This window comes from Orycteropus afer, unplaced genomic scaffold, assembly GCF_000298275.1.
Source record: "Orycteropus afer afer isolate SDZICR_OR568_19922 unplaced genomic scaffold, OryAfe1.0 scaffold00005, whole genome shotgun sequence".
NCBI classification, from domain to species: domain Eukaryota; kingdom Metazoa; phylum Chordata; class Mammalia; order Tubulidentata; family Orycteropodidae; genus Orycteropus; species Orycteropus afer.
Window position 1 is genome coordinate 1118310 of NW_006921592.1, and position 17488 is coordinate 1135797.

General features: G+C 44.0%; 1 protein-coding gene across 1 annotated transcript in view; it reads left to right on the forward strand.

Annotated features, from left to right (window-relative positions):
- The first annotated feature begins 2107 nt into the window (after positions 1 to 2107).
- The window catches only part of MAMDC2 (MAM domain containing 2), a 184925-nt gene continuing 169544 nt past the window's right edge, over positions 2108 to 17488 (forward strand). The window contains exons 1-2 of the mRNA XM_007938422.2: positions 2108 to 2141; positions 2476 to 2589. Coding sequence (XP_007936613.1) covers positions 2108 to 2141; positions 2476 to 2589 — 148 coding nt within the window. The remainder of the gene's footprint in view (positions 2142 to 2475; positions 2590 to 17488) is intronic.

Here is a 17488-nt window from a genome sequence, read left to right on the forward strand (position 1 = left end):
ACTCATAGCGACCCCTCCTTGGGTTTCCGAGGCAGTATCACTACGGAAGTAGGATTGCCCAACCTCAGATTTCTGGCTTCCTAAACTATAAGAGAATAAATCCCTGTTTGTTAAAGTCATCCACTTGTGGAATTTCTGTTATAGCAGCACTAGAGAACCAATACATGGGGAGTCTTGCGCCAAACAGTGACTTGGTCCAGTATATGTATTAAAAGAATGAAACTGACGGCTATGTTGAGAATGGAGTGGAGATGGGCAAGGCAGGGGAAGCAAGGAGTTGGATCATGATTAGGCTGCTATGGCAGGATCTCAGGCTAGTAACAGTGGTGGCTTGGATCAGGGTGATCACAGTGGATATGAAGCACAGTCAGTGTCTGCCATATTTTGAATCTTGAACAGACATGATTTGGTAATACCATGAGAGGGAGCGAGGAGTTAAGGATGAATCCAAAGTTTTTGCCTTGAGCAGCTGGAGAGGGATACCTCTAACTAAGATGAAGAAATGCAGTTTGGGAAGGAATAGGAGGCACTCATGTTGTAACTTGTTAAGTGTGAGATAGTTCCTAGGCACCCAAATGAAATGTTGAGGTGGCAGTGAGATATAGGAGTTGAGCAGAATGAGCAGTCTGGGTTAGAAACACAAGCTTCGGGGTCTATTTAAAACCACAAGACTGGATGAAATTACTGAGGGAGTGAATAGAGAGAAAGAAACAGGAGATACAAGGACAGAAGTCAGAGAACCCTACAAGTTAAGGGATCAGAGACATAAGAAAGCAAAAAGGAGATTGAGAAGGAGCGGCCAGTGAAAGACAAGGAATGATTAGAAGAGTCTGGAGGTCAAGTGCAGGCATGTGAGCAGGGCTTTTATGGCTGAATAGGAGTTTTCTAGGCCAGTGGTCCTCAAAAGTGTGGTCTTCAGACCAGCAAGGTCACCTGAAAACTTGTTAGAAATGTATAGAATCTTGAACCCCACCCAGAAATTTATCAGAAACTCTCAGAGAGGTGTAACAATCTGTGTTTAAACAAGTCCTCCAGGGCATTGTGATGCATCCAGAAAGTGTGAGAACCACGGCCCTAGGCGTGTAACACTGCCTGCACAAAATTATCAGGAAGATCGAGGGAAAAGAAACTAGCAAACTTTCTTAACTGGAAGAGAATATAGTTGAAGATCTATTTAGTGTTCAGAACAAACTTGTAGCAAAAAACAAAAACAAAAACAAAAACAAAAAACCGGTAGCTCTGAAGCAACCCCCTCTCCACCACCATCTCCATTCCCATCTCCTAGTTTAGAACCTTCTACTAATTTAGCACGGCTCTTTGGAGAAGAGGAATGCCCCTGTTTCTCCGGACGTTGGGAATGCTGAGCACCAGGCATGCCAGACATTCCACTAGCTAAAAAATAGGGTTGGTGCTCCTGGTATTTCAGGGTTAGCATTACGGGGCTTTAACCGCTGAAACTTCTGAGACATAAAACATATTCCACCCAACAGTTTTCAAAATTTCCTCTAGACTCTCCTAGGAGAATTCCATCCCCTTCCACCGGGGAGAAGTTAAAATTAGGGCCAGTCCTGCGGGACTGAGGCGCCAGATGCGGGAAGGCTGTCCCCAGAAATAAGCTGGTTCCCACTGCGGATGGGCGGGGCAGGCGCCTCCAGTCCCAGCCCAGCGGAGGGGCTCCTGGAAGGCCTGCCCCTTGCAAGAGTCTCTAAGGGGTCTGGCCCCAAGCTTTAAAATCCTGAGCGAAGGCGCTGCATCCCGACCTTTCCTTTCCCACTCAGCGGTGGCTTGGCCTTTCGGAAGCGTGCGGGTCTCCTGCCTTCCAGCCCCATCCCTGCCGGACTAGCGGCGCAGTCGGCGGGCTTCGCTTGTGGCGCGATCTGACTGCCGCTCCAACCGCTGCCGCCGCGGCGCTCTTCAGAAACCACCAACTTTCCGCGCAGCTCTAACCGCCTCGCAAAGTTGGGCAGCGCCAAGTGCATGCTTTGCTCAAACTTCTCCCTCCCCAAGTCCCAGGGGTCCCCGTCTCCCACGCTCCCTTTCACCGGGCGCAGCTGGTCCTAGAGGGCTGTCAGCGCCACCCTTTTGCAGTCTTCACTGAAGCACAACCATGCTGTTAACTGGCGTTCTCTTTCTGTTGCAAGGTAAGGTCTGGGCTTCGGTGACCTCCTCCCCGCCCCCGGCCCGGAGGGCGCTCTCGTGACTCGCTCCGGCTCGGCTGCCCTGGCTGTCGGACTTGCTGTCCTAGGCTGGGCGATCCCAGCACGCCTCCCGACCCTTCTCCACAGCAGCTAACCTCCCTCCCCAAGCTAAGCCTGGCCTTGTGCTGAGGCAGCGCCGGGGTTCAGAGGGCATCGCATCTTCCTCCTTTCCCCCATTCCTTCCCCTCTTTCCCTAGGTAGTCCCCCCCAGGGCGCCCCAAATTGGTGCAACACTCCCAGGCCAAAAGCCAAACTGAAACTCGCTTTGTGCCCGCAGCCCTTCAGCTTGCAGGAGCCCTGGACCTGCCTGCTGGGTCCTGTGCCTTTGAAGAGAACACTTGCGGCTTTGACTCGGTGTTTGCGTTCCTGCCATGGATTTTAAATGAGGAAGGTAAGGTGGCTCCGTGGAGAGAGCGCTAACTGAACTTTCTTGCTGGTTGGCTTTTTCACATGGGTCTTGTTATCTGGGAGTTAAATCCCCTGTGAAGGAAAAGTATGAGTCACCGCTGATCCTCCAAATCCTCCAACCCTCAGCTGGGCTGCAAGGAATAGCCCAAGGAAGACAGGGGAGGCCATCCTTTGCTTACCTGTGGGTGGACATCTGAGAGATTGCACCTCACCTCAGCACTCCTTAATGCCAAAGAAAAAGGGGGCACAGCAAATGATTGTCACCCACTGGCTGTGTGCCCCCTTGCAGACCATCACCCTCTCTGGACCTCAGTAGACATATCTGTGAGCTGCAAAGGTGTTGTGGAACATGTGCCCTTCTGGTTTTGCAGACTTGGCTTCCTAATTCTGTGCTGGGATCCTGGGACTAACACCTCACAGGCACGTTTGCCTCCCAATGTTTTTGGTTATCCTCAGGCTCCTATTGTAGTGTTTATAATCCAGCACTTGACAAAAGAGGAAACCAAGTGCTTGACCTTGTGCCTGGGTCTCTCAGCTGGTGAGTGGCACTCACTGTTTCACTGTTCCAAACAGCGTGGGTTCTGGGGACAAAGTTTAGATGTGTGGTCTTCAGAAGTGTCTTTTTACTCTTCATTTATATAGTGAAAGCTAAGTTAGTCCTTCTGCCCGACAGCAGGCATGGGGTGTCCTGTCTCTTTTCCTTTCTCTCGCTTGTGTCATCACCATTTAGAAACCTGGTGCCCCAGGCCATTCAGACTAGAAAATAGCCTCCTTTTAAAAACAGGGCACCATAAACAAGATCAGCTAACCCCTTTCCCCATTCAGTAGTCCCCACACCCCCAAATCATCGAATCCATGTCCCTGGAGAAGGGTAGAGCCCCAGAATCCATGGTTAGGATGGATGAATTGTCACAGCAGCTTCCTCTCTCAGGGCTTCTGTTTGGGGCTTTGCACACATTAGCTAATCTGACCTCACAGGGAGATGACGTTAGCATCATTTTACCACAAGGACTCCCATTCTTAGAATATTCAAATGAGTTGTTCACGTCACATTGTGTTGCTGAGTGGCCAACTCTGAGCAGTCTAGCCAGGAGAAGAAGGGGGAAATTAGTTCAGTAGTGATCTTTATCTCCAACAATTGCCAAGTCTTGACTACTAAAGTTTGTTTAGAGATGGCTGGGAAAAAGCACTTCTAATTTAGTATTGGAATACAGCCTTACTGGTCGCCTTCTTTAACCTTACCAACTCACTCTTGGCATAGGAGGGCCATGTGTGAAGCATTCTGAGAAATGGTTGTAGCACCATGGCACTGGCTTTTGACAGCATTATTCTCTAGTTCAGTGCTTCTTAACTTTTGATGCATCAGAATCACTTGGTAGGCTCCTTAAAACACTGATTTCCAGGCCTCACTCCTGCATATTTTTGATTCATTGGATCTGGAGTAGGGATTGAGAATCTGCATCTTAACAAGTTTGCAAGTGATGTTGTTGCTGATGCTGCGGGCCCAAGGACCATACTTTGAGAACCTTGGACTTAGCATTCCAACCTGTCCTCCATACAATGTGTTTTACACACACACACACACACACATATACACAAACACCTGTGCTGTTGGCTGTGAGCAGGACTGAGACTAGGTGAATGAGCTAAAGGAAAGTGAATGCCTCCCTAAATTTTGTGCCTAGGACACCTTGCTAGCCTTACCTGGCCCTGAACAAAGAAATCAGTATTACCCCTTAAACCAGGAACCTTGTCCAATGAGCACCTATCGCCTCTCTGTCAGGATCGTGGTCCCCTCACAGTGCACCTCTGGGTCAGTGGGCAAGCCACAGCCTGCTGAGCACACTGCCTCTCAGAACCACAGGAAGTGTTCTCCGCTGAGTTGGCACCATAGCACCAGAGCAGCAGTTAAGTGGGCCGCCCTCAGGGAGAACAGGAAGATGCTTATGGGAAAAGGTGATCACAGTTTACTAGTATAATGACAGCACTGTTCCTTTCCTTTTTGCTTTCATTCTGACTTCTAACAACCACTGCTTTCTGCCTCAGAGCTGGGACTACTGGCTTGGCTGTGGGGAGGTAATTCATTCTCCTCTGAGCACTCAGGTCAATGCTGCAGGGCAGTTAGTGTTCAGTCATTACAGATCTAGGGTTTCAAAGGCCGGAACTTGGACCTAACAGTCCGCTCTGCAAGGGCAGTGAGGTAGATGTGTGCCAGCTGCTGCAGTGGACTGCTAAGAAGCCATCACTAAACATTTCCATTATAAATCAGTTCTAATTTGGTAAGTTACAGATAGTAAAATTGTCCTGGGCTGAAATTTAGCAAGTTGTCCACAAGCTTCACTGCAAATGCACTTTACTTTGTTCTAGAGATTCTTAGAAACTGGTTCTGTCCACTTCTGTCTATTGGATGCACCATGGAAAGTTGTGAATTTCAGATACTTCTGCCCATAATTATTTGAAACCAAAATGGCACTTTCTATATGTCCTTGGTTAGTAGGTTAATTTACAGTGGTGAGAACAATGCTAATGCCCAGGGAAGGAATTTAAGGAGGGAAATGAATCTTCAAATTAGAATGTGATGACGGTAGAATTAACTCTGGGATAGTCGCAAAAATCCCCTTATCTCAGAATATCTCCCCAGCTGCCCAAAATTGTATTTGAGGTCCATCCCTTTGGTTTATTTAGAGTATTAGGTCTCCAAGCATCTCAGATTACAATTCCAATGTCCCTAGTTCATGGCCATTAAGTGCCTTCTAAAATATGTTTGATATGTACTAGGCAGAGAAGACGTACATTTTGACTGGGCAGTGGATTGTCATGGGTCATAGACCACAATGCAAGACACCTGCAAGGAAAGGTTGTTGCTACCAGTGACAGGGCTGCACTTCAACTTTGCCCACTTTCTAGCCCTATCTACAGTTACCTTGTTTCACTGAATTCCTTCGGTACTTTTCTTTTTTAAAAAATATTTTATTGTGCTTTTGGAGAAAGTTTACATAGCAAATTAGGTCTCACTTTACAATTACTATGCAAATTGTTTAGGAGTTCTGGTAGCATAGTGCGTAAGGCACTTGACTGCTACCCAGAAGGCTGGTGGTTCAAACCCACCAGCCACTCCTCGGAAGGAAGAGGGGCAATCTACTTCCATAGTGATACTGCCTTGGAAACCCAAGGAGGGGTCACTATGAGTTGGGTCCGACTTGACAGCACATAACAACAACAACATGCAAATTGTTCAGTGACACTGGTTACAACTTCTCTATGTTTTTGGTAGAATATTCTTATTTTCTCTATTTCTTAAGGGAAGTGAGATTTTGTCAGACTAAAGTTTGAACTCACTTGTAAATTTTAGGTTTGAATTAAATCTAGAAAAGGAGGGATCTATTTTATCCTATACCAAATCTTCTCTATTTATTCATTTAACCTATTTACCCACTAAACTACTGCCATGGAGTCGATTCCTACTCACAGCAACCCCTACTGGGTTTCCAAGGTGGTAAATCTTTACTGAAATAGATTGCCCCATTTTCCTTCTGCGGAGTGGCTGGTGGGTTTGAACTGCCAGCCTTCTGGCTAGCAGTCGTATGCTTTAGGCACTGTGCCACTAGAGCTCCTTTCTAACCTATTTAAGAAAAACAAAAAACCTTCTTTGTTCATTCACTGTTTACAGAATATTGGAACCCCTTTGAATAATGGCTCCAACTGAAATCCATTGCTGCACTGAATGTTGGTTGGTTCCATTTCCCCACCTGTGTGGGAGTGGAAGCCCTTCAGCTGAGGATTCTTGGAGACCATACAGTTGGCCTGCATCAGGACAGGTCACAATTCAAATTAGTCATTTGAGTAGATTTTGGTTTCACTCTCATTTATGGACATTGCCTTTTAGTATCTTTAACCTAATTCTTCTGAGGAAGTGATTTGAAGCACTAAGGGAAAGAGTGGGTACAACAAAACAAAATCCAGAACACTGCATCTTAATTAGAAGTTTGAACTTAAGCACTGGGGGAGGAAGGTGAATGAGCAAATGTGTCAGGTGACCATAAGGTGAAAAAGAACATTCAAAATGCTTTAAAGGAAGGTGATTTCCACAACAATGGGGATCAGGGTTTAAGAAATTGCCTAACACCTGAAGACTTGAATGGCATGTATACTTCAGGAGCCAGAGATAGTATCTGAGGCCCATATGCAGCCTGAGAAGGCAGGCTACAGGTTTGGCATGGCCAAGAAGTAGGAGCTGTGTAGCAGAAGGTACCAATCGAATTCATATTAGGTGCATGTATGTATCTCTTTCTGGCACCCTCTTTCTTCATCTAACTTTGTTCTTTTTCTTTCAAAACACTCACGGTTACTGGGCCTTGTGAGTTTAAGTTCTGCATTCAGTCATATGCCAGCTATTATTAACAGTGATAAATCCTGCCTGATATTTCTTGACGATCCACTGTAGTTAGCAGTCTGGCCAGGTTCCAGGGCCTCTTACCTCTGCTTATTGGTGTCTTAGAGCTCTTTATGCAGAAATGCAACTCTCAAGTGTAGACAGCCTAGAACCCAGCACAAGCCTAAGGTATCTCTGAGAGACTGTGGACCCCAAGAATTTGGTTGAGTTATTTCTGCAGGATCATGTGGCATTCCTGGTGCTGCTCTGGTTACTACTGCTGTCTAGTTCAGCATGGTTGTTACGGGCTGTGCCTAAAGTTGGCCTTGGTTCTACCAAGGAGTCAAGCTAGGCCTCTGAGGTCATAGAGTGCAACTTCCTCCATTTTATGTATTTGCATACTGAGGCCCAGATAGGTTACCGGTCATGGTCACAGAGCAAGTCAGTGGCTGCACTGGGGCGGAGCTTCATCTCCTCGGCTCTCCACTTGCTTCCGGCATTGCTACCTCATTGGTGTACCATATTTTAATGCAAAGAATGCACATGTTCTGCATTTGTTTTGCCAACTGTGCCCTTCCCCCTACACACAAGGCATTTCTGTAAGTGTGCTATGCCACTTGTTTTTTTAAAACATATAGTTGTTTCTGTTTCCTCTGGTTTCTGGACCCTGGAGCTTTCGTGTGTTAATAATCTTTTGAAAATTTCAACAGAGACATGTGGAAGGACATGGGCTCCAAAGGTGCAGTGCTGTTGGCCTAACTAATCCACAAAACACTACGTTTTATACCTATTGAGCAGAATTATTCACTCTTTCAGATGTGTAAGGGTCCCTGCCTGTAGTCTTCAGTAAAAAGAAAAGGGCCTGGCACATGGTACATGCTCAATAAATACTTGTTGAATGAATGAATCCAGTATTTGTTTAGAAAACATTCTTATGCATTTTCTATGTGCTCCTGGTTCATTCTGGCCCCTTCAAAGGTAATTCTTCATCTTATGTGAGAAACAGCTTAAATTTAGTGGTTAAGATGGAAATTACAACTTGGTGGCTTAGATTAGAACCCAGGCCCTTTCAGTGACCTTGGGCAAGTTATTTAACTTCTGTGTGTCTTAGTTTCCTCTTCTGTAAAAGGAAGAGAATAAAAGTACTTATAAGATTGTTGTGAAGATAAGTACATGAGTACATTTAACATAGAAACCAAAAAAAAAAAAAAAAAAAGCACTGCCATCTAGTCACTTCTGACTCATAGTGGCCCCTCCTTGGGTTTCTGAGGTGGTATCTCTATGGAAGTAGATTGCCCACTCTTTCTTCCAAGGAGTGGCTGGTGGGTTTGGATGAACAGAGTTCTGGTTAGCAGTCAAATGCCTTAGGCAGTACACTACCAGAGCTCCGCCATTTAACATATGTTGTTGTTATGTGCCATCGAGTCGGCCCCGACTCATAGCGACCCCTCCTTGGGTTTCCGAGGCAGTATCACTATGGAAGTAGATTGCCCATCTTCCTTCTGAGGAGTGGCTGGTGGGTTTGAACTGCCAGCCTTCTGGTTAGCAGTCAAGTGCCTTAGGCACTATGCTACCAGAGCTCCTATTTAACATATAGTGACCAGTTTTTACATATAAACTGCTATTATTATACTTTCTCTTACTATTACTTGGACTTGTAATTTATCAAACTTTATTTCTTGTCATTCAGACAGCTTCTGGGCTCTGAGATGAGTGTAATTTCCTTTCAACTGTAGTATTGCCATTTGCTCTTCATTCTAGCCAGAGGAAGAACCTCCTTTTTCTTGTCATCTGGTTCTATTTTAAGCATCTGTGAGTCTCTGGGGTTGTCTAGCTTCTGTGTTGCTGAATGAGATAGTGTTATAAAGTAAGAAGACCAAGTTTCATACTTGACTTAGAGTCTCTCCCAATGGCTTAGATGGTTTCCTTTGTAAATTTTTGGGTTTTATCAGTAATGGTTTGCCCCCTTCCCCATCACTCTCCAGGCCCAGCTGCTGTCCCACAGAGCCAGCATCGGCCAAGCTCCATCATTGCTGGGGCTGATGCTTACTATGAGATCCTTCTCTACAAAACAAACAAACAAAAACAAAACAAAACAAAAAAACACCGAAAACAAAACTAAGCAAAAAAAAACCCCACTCAGTTGCCATCAAGTCGACTCCAAGTCATGGTGACCCCATGTGTGTCAGAGCAGAACTGTGCTCCACAGGGTTTACAATGGCTGAATTTTCAGAAATAGATTGGTAGACCTTTCTTCTGAGATGCGTCTGGGTCGACTCAAACTTCTAACCTTTTGATTAGCAGACTAGCATGTTAACCATTTGTACCACTCAGGAACTCCCATGAGACCCCTATCCAGACTAATCTCTCATCCCTTAAGCTTTTGGTAAGGTTTCTGACTTTGGCCTCCCTGTCAATCAGTCTAGATTTCTGATTTCTCTTATTTGGCCTTCCTCCACTTGGGACTTAATCTGTCTGGACTGGTCATATCTGCCTGCTCCTTCTTGCCTTAACTGACTTTTGGATGTAGGCTCTGTCTGGCTAACCCATTCCTCTCAAGGCCAACACCCAGTTTGGGTTTCCCTCTACTCAAATCAGAGTTGCTACCCAACTCTTGGCATGATCCCCACCATGGAGCTTGGGGGGGGTTTAGGATATTTTCCTTCTCATAATTGCAAAAGTCAGCCATGATCACATTATGTTAGGAGGAAAAAATTTCTTGCTATAGGTTTTATGCTTTCATTGCTTCTTCAAATTTCTTAACATACAGTTACCATGTTTGTGATTTGCATCCTGGGATGTAGTTTTCATAAGTAGTCCTGGTTCTTAAAATAGCAGAACTTCTTTGGTAGGTCACCTACTTCTATCTCTTCTGAAAGCATAGTCTATTTCTAAGAATTTGCATGATACCCCTTTATGTTATTAAGGGTGATTGTTGTTGTTATGTGCCGTTGAGTCGGACCCAACTCATAGCGACCCCTCCTTGGGTTTCCAAGGCAGTATCACTATGGAAGTAGATTGCCCCATCTTCCTTCTGAGGAGTGGCTGGTGGATTTGAACTGCCAGCCTTCTGGTTAGCAGTCAAGTGCCTTTAGGCACTACACCACCAGAGCTCCTATTAAAGGTGATAGGCATCTCAATAAACAGAGTCAGCAGGTAGTTAAATTTCTCTTGGACATCCTGACTGATTGACCCTGATTTTCACATCTGCAATTATCCCCAACTCTCCCTCAATTTTTCTTATGCCTGCCATAATCAACTCAATAAAATAAATGCATTCATGCATTCAGGTCTGGGTCCTACGAGTGTTTAAAGTTATATCTGTGTTTGTGTGTGTGTATGTGTGTGTGTAAGAAGGCAGTGCTTAACATAGAAGAGTAGATTTCCAGTAATAGCAGATTTGTAGATGTGAATGGGGAAGGTGCTTAGGAACAAGAAAGTTTCTTGGTATGTCAGAAATTTCTATCCCATGAATGACCCTTTGTTTCACCTATGGTTCCCAACCCTCGCTGGACATTAACATCACCTAAAAAGGCCTTAAAACATAGGCATGCTCAGGCTCTATGCTCAGAGATTCTTATTTATTTGGCCTGGAAAGGGACCAGGCTTGGTATTATTAACACATGCATATTGCCCAATTGATTCTAGTATGCAGCCAGTGTGAGGACACGCATTAGGTGACAGCCATGCCCCTACACCTACCAGATATAAGAAAAAAGAAATGCCCTGTTGTAAAAATTCTTTCATGTTCAGCCACTGCCTACAGGATGAAGTGAAAACTGCCTAGCTTGGCATTCAAGACCCTTCATGATTTGCCCCAAATTGTCTTTCTAATTCTTTTTGTGTATGTGTGTGTGTGTGTGATTTTGGTGGAAGTTTACAGAACAAATTCACTTTCCATACAGCCCCTCACATACACTTTGTCTCATGCATTGACTACAATCTCCCACAATCCAACAGCTCCCTTCCCACTTCCTCCCCATAGTTACCTCTTCCCTGTGTCCTTCCCTCCCATGCATTCCTGCCCCCTGAGCTATCTCCCTGTGCATACACAGCCCTTCTATTCTTCCATGATTGTTCTCTCCAAGGAGTGTATCTACCTAGTGTAAATGTTCAGCTCACATGCCTATCTTTTTAATCTTTCTAATTCTTAACATACTGTTCACTCAACCCACCATTTCCTTTCTTGTGCCCTTACTCTATTTTTGCTGTTCTGTACATCTGTATTGTCCTACTGTTTTATACCCCTGTCCTATCTTATCCTATTTAAATCCCATCCATGTGTTCTTTCTTGAAGCATTCCTTGACTTACCCAGGTGAAATGAATGTCTCCTTTCCCTCACCTCCCATGGTTTTCACTACTTTCCACTTTGTAAATCGCATTGTTAGATCTTTACTTTGTAAATCATATTAGTGGCTCCTTGTTGGTGTCTCCACCCCTCTACCTCATCAGGGTGTTACATCTTTGAGAGCTAGAGTCATAGCCTCCCACAACCCCTGACAAAGAGTATGTAGTTGAAGTAAACACTTTTGAATATAATCAGTCTCTAAATCCCTTGTTGAGATTGGTAGGAAAAAAAACAAAACGAAACAAACAATACTTTAGTTTGGGTTTAGTAACCCTTCCTACCATAGTACTTCAAAGGCTTTGGAGGCTTACGTTGTCATTTCCAAATACAACAGTGAAGCAGTATTTCAGCTCTCCTCACCAATTCACGGCTTGTTTCATCCCTGACATGACATGGACAAATAGACCCTGGACTAGTTACCCATCAGGGCTGCTTGAGTCCCTTGATCCTCTGCCATCACAAATAATCACAAAGCAACAATGAAAGTGACCCTGCTTGATCTGAAATGTATTTTTGGCAAAAGATGATCAGACTTTGAACCAGCTATTGAGAGCTGTTGTTTCTAAGATCTCAAGTGTGAGGTATCAGTGGTACCTATGTTGATGGGTAAGAAGCAGGCGAGGCTGTTTGTTCCAGGAAGAAGCTCTTTCATACTAATGTGATTGATTGTGAAGGCAAAGGAAAGGCTTTTGATTTAATGAGATCTGTCAGAATATTTGCTTTCACTGCTTTGTGAGAAATTTGTGTTATAGGACATTCTGAGGCTAAGAAAAAGATAATAAAATAAACCAGGTGGTATTATATCATAACTTCATGGGATCATGTGTGAACAGACATTTTACAGAAAAAGCTGCTAAAGAATTCTTATTCATCCAATCAGCAAGCATTTGAGAGCCTACTACCCAGGCCCTGTATTAGTAGTTGGATTACATAGACCAGTTAGTCACGGTTCCTGCCGTTGGTGGCAGCCACAGACCAATAGGAGAAGATGCAAATCTCTAATTATGGTAGAGAGTAAAAGGAGTTGTGGACTAGTTAAGGGTCTTCATTGCAAGCAGGAATTAAGCAGAAAAGGAGCTTATAAGAAAAGTCTAGGGAAACATATTTGGACAAGGACAAACAGATTCAAGGCATAAGCAAGATCCTTTTAGAGGAACCATTGGTGTGGATGTCTCTAGTAACTTTACCCCCGGACATTTGTTACTGCGCTGTTAGACTCTGCCTGATGTCACCCAGTAGATTATGAGTAGTGATGGGGCCTGTTATTCAGTCTGGTAGCTGGGGGGAGGGTCAATTTGAGGGAGATAAGTTTGGCAACAGGAAAGTTGGTGGATCCAGTGGTACTGGTAAGAGATGATGAGGGTTTGAATTAGGGCAGGCATAGTAGGGATTAAAAGAGAGTCAGTAAATAAAACACCATAAGGGGGATAGTTGACAGAACATCATGACTGATTGGGTAAGAGTGAGCCAGGGGGAGATTGGCACCCAGATTTCTAGTTTGGGAATAGTGGTTGGTGGTGCCAACAGTTGAGAGAATTTTAAAGAGGAACATCATGTTGAGGGTAGAAGAAGATGTATTTGATTCTGAACTGCATGTAAAATAGCCAGATGGAGGTGTCCAGCAGGCCTCTGATTTAAGAATCTGAAGGTCAGGTGCAGTCTGGGCAGGACTATGCCTGTGGGAACCTTCCACTTGAAGATGGTGAGCAGAAAGGAGATCATACAAGAAGAATATATAAAGTGATAATAGCAGGAGATGGAAGATGGAGACTTCAACTCACATTTATGGCTTGGACGCAGAAAGGGAGTGAGGCAGGAAGGCAACCAGAAGTAAACAGATATGTGTGAAGAGATTTAGCAAAGTGAAGGGTCACAGACACCAAAGGAGTAAAGAGTTTCAAAAGGAAGATGTGATCAACAGGGTCCAATGCAGCAGAGCAGGCAGGTACTTGTCCATTGGTGTTGACAAGCAGGAGGTCATTGTTGCTTGAAGGAATGTACTTTCAGTGGCATGATGAGGGCAGAACCAGAGTGTCCTGCACAGAATGAATGGGAATTGTAGGCAGGCCTTAAAGATTTCTCAGCAAAGAAAATTGGATGTGAACAATTGTAGGTTCAATCATACCTACAAAGAAATTTGAGATAAAAGTTTTTTTTTTTTTTTGGAAGGGGTAATGAGTTTGTTCAGGGGGTGAGGATCTATAAAGAAAGATTTAGGAGAGAGGGGAGTTCCTCACAAACTCAAAATGTCCACTTTGACAGGTAATTCAGAAGCCTAAAGAACACTAGAAATGCTTTGATCTTGTGGTGTAGTCAATTACCTGGTATGGCTTTTCTAGCCATGAGTCTTTGTAAACTCTGTGGTGGAATTTGCTGTGAGCAACTGAGGAGCTCCTGATTGTAAAAGTTATCCACCTGGGGTATTTCTATTGGGAGCGGTATGGGGCAATGTTCTGGGAAGTTTGTTCTCTCTCAGGTGCTTAGAATTCTGATGTTATGATTGGTTAGTTTGGCCACTCTGCCAGGCTCAAAAGGAGGCCTCCTAGAGGCAGAACTCTCTCTGACTGCTGGCTGAGAAAGACGTGCTGCTGAGAGAAATGCACTCCTGAGAGACATGCGCTCCTGAGAAACACGTGCTGGTGAGAAAGAGACACTGAGAGACATGCATTGCTGGGAGAGTGGCTGAGAGAGACTGTTGGCTGAGAGACGGCAGGCTGAGAGAGACTCAGCGTTTTTCCTGAACTTGAATTGTAGCCTGGTGCTTCCCTAATAAACCGCGTAATCTGTGAGTTTTGTGTGGCCACTGCAGTGAATTATTGAGCCCAGCAGAAAGGTGGTGAGTGCTGTGGGAGGAATGGTTGATGTCAGGGTTGGTGAAAGGGCTGGAGGAGGCAGCATGTCTGGCCTCACAGGAATAGGCCTTGGGCTACTGATGGTGATTCTGTCTTCCTCTTGTGGGGTTAGAGGAGGTCAGAAGATGCAGCCTCCCTGACCCTTTAGCAGACCTATTTAGCCCAAGAGCCGTCCACTGAGGGGCTCAAGGACACTCGCGTGTCAACTTCAAAGAGTGAAATATTGTTGTACTGGAAATGTAGATGTAGGAGTTTGGGCTGAATCTGCAGTGATTATGATGTGTCCTAGATCCTGTTCATTTAAAAACAAAAACAAATTTTATAATTCACAGCAGAGTGTTTTACCCATAAAAGAATTTTAATGGCATAGCATATTCTTATTTCTGTTACAGGAACAGTTCGCAGTAAAAAGTATGGGGTGAAACCTAATGAAATAATCACACAATAGCTTCCAACACAGTCAGAGTCTGTGATCCTTAGGTAACATTTAATAGTACCTGAAACCACATTTATTGGCATCTTTAATCTTCACAACAATCGAGAGGGGTAGTTATTGTCAGCATTTTAGGGATGAGGAAGCCTGAGACATAGAGAAGTTAAAATAATGTGCTCCAGGCAACACAGTGAGAGAGTACAAGAGTCCAGAATTTGACCCAAACCCACCTGGCTCCAAAGTCCGTGAGTTTCACTTGGCCCTTGTTGTTGTTGTTGTTATGTGCCGTCGAGTCAGACCTGACTCATAGCGACCCCTCCTTGGGTTTCAAGGCAGTATCACTACAGAAGTAGATTGCCCAGTCTTCCTTCTGAGGAGTGGCTGGTGGGTTTGAACCGCCAGCCTTCTAGTTAGCAGTCAAGTGAGTGAGTAAAATGACCATTTGTCCTTACAGAGGTCAACATAGAGGCAGGCAGACCTGCATAGTTTATGCTTTTCTGGGGATAGTGGGAAGCATTGTTTTTTCTTTTTTACTTTCATTGTGGTGAAAATGTATACAAGACATTCGCCAACTTAACAACTTCCACATTTACAGCTCAGGGACATTGATTATATTTTTCATGTTTTGACACCATTATTGCTATCCTTTTCCAAAATATTCCACCACTTATTAGCATAAACTCAATGCCCCCCATACAAAAGATTCCCCTTTCCCCCTGTTGTTGGTAGGTGCCATTGAGTCAGCTCCGACTCACACCGACCCTGTGTACAACAGAACCAAACATTGCCCCATCCTGTGCCAGCCTCTCAGTTCTTGCTATACCTGAGGCCATTGTTGCAGCCACTGTGTCAATCCATCTTATTGAGGGTCTTCCCCTTCTTCACTGACCCTCACTTTACTGTTCATGATATCCCTCTCCAGGGAATGGTCCCTTCTGACAACATGACCAAACTAAGTGAGACGAAGTCTGGCCGTTGTCGCTTCCAAGGAGCATTCCAGCTGCACTTCTTCCAGGACACATTTGTTAGTTCTGGCAGTCCATGGTACTTTCAATATTCTTCACCAACACCACAACTCAAAACCATCAACTCTTCTTCCTTATTCCTTGTCTTTCACATGCATATGAGGCTATTGAAAATACTGTGGCTTGGGTTAGGCACACCTTAGTCTTCAAAGAGATATCTTTGCTCTTTATCACTTTAAAGAGTTCTTTTGCAGCAGATTTGCCTAATATAACACATCATCTGATTTCTTGACTGCTGCTTCCATTGGTGTTCATTGTGGAAACAGGTAACTATTAATAATCAACAAAGAAATTTCCTTCTGTGTATAAACCTTTCCTTGACTTTTTACAATAGTGGACTAATACAGGATTTGTCCTTCTGTGATTGACTTATTTCACTCACCATAATGTCCTCAAAGTTCATCCACATTATGTGGTGTTTTGCAGAGTCTACATTATTCTTTAGGGTTGCATAGTATTCCATTATGTGTATGTACCACAGGTTGTTTATCCATTCTTCAGTTGATGGGCACTTAGGTTGTTCTATCTCTTTGCTATTGTGAATAGTGTTGTGATGAACATATGTGTATATATATCTATTTGTGTTCTGTCTCTCACTTCTTTAGGATATATACCTAGTATTGGGATTACTGGGTCAAATGGTATTTCTTTTTCCAACTTTTTAAGGAATCGCCATACCAATTTCCACAGTAGTTATATCATTTTACAGTTCCACCAGCAGTGTATCAGAGTCCCAATCTCTCCATATCTTCTCCAGCATTTGTTATTTTCTGTCTGGTTGAACTTTTCTATTAATGGCTGGGTTGAGAGTATCTCATGGTTATTTTGATTTCCATCTCTCTAGTGGCTAATGATCGCAAACATTTCTACATGTGTTTGTTGGCTGCCTGAATATCTTCTTTGGAGAAATGTCTGTTCATGTCTTCTGCCCATTTTTTAATTGGATTGTTTGTCTTTTTAATGTTGAGGTGTTGGAGTTTTCTATAAATTTTAGAGATAAGTTCTTTGTCTAATGTGTCATCGCTGAATATTTTTTCCAATTCTATAGGTTCTCTTTTTACTCTTTTGGAGAAAGCTTTTGGTGTACATAAGAAATTAATTTTTAGAAGGTTCTAATCATATAGGTTATCTTCTGCTGTTTGTGCATCTTGGGTTATGCTTGATAGTCTATTTATGCCATAAATTAGGGCCCATAAGTTTCCTCCTATTTTTCTTTTGATGAACTTTGTAGCTTTAGGTTTCACATTTAAGTCTTTGATCCATCTGGAGTTCGTTTTTGTGTGTGTGGTGAGGTACAGATCTTGTTTCATTTTTCTGCAAATGGATATCTAGTTTGGCCAGCACCATTTGTGAAAGAAACTATCTCTTCCCCATTTAATGGGTTTTAGGCCTTTGTCAAAGATCAACTGACCATAGGTTGATGGATCTATTTTTGGGTTCTCAATTCTGTTCCACTGGTCTATGTATCTGTTGTTGTACCAATACCAGGCTGTTTTGAGAACTATGGCTGTATAGTAGTTAAATTTGTATGTCAGCTTGACTGGGCCTGGTTGAGTGGCTGGGCAGCTGGTGGTAGTTATTCCCCATGATGAGACTGGCATCAACTCCAGTAGGATCTACCACAAGCAACTGAGTAGCTGCCTTTGGGTATGTGGTCTGCTTTTCATATATAAGCAGCAGCTTTGGGAATGGTCTCTAGCCTATGGCACGCTTGGACCCTGGATGTAGCCGTGTCATTGCTCAGCAGCCTGCTATGCTCTGCCGACCTTGGGACTTACAGTGGACTTAAGTTAATGGCCTGCTGTGTGGTTTGGTAACATCAGGACTGTGCCTTTTTACTTGTCAACCTTG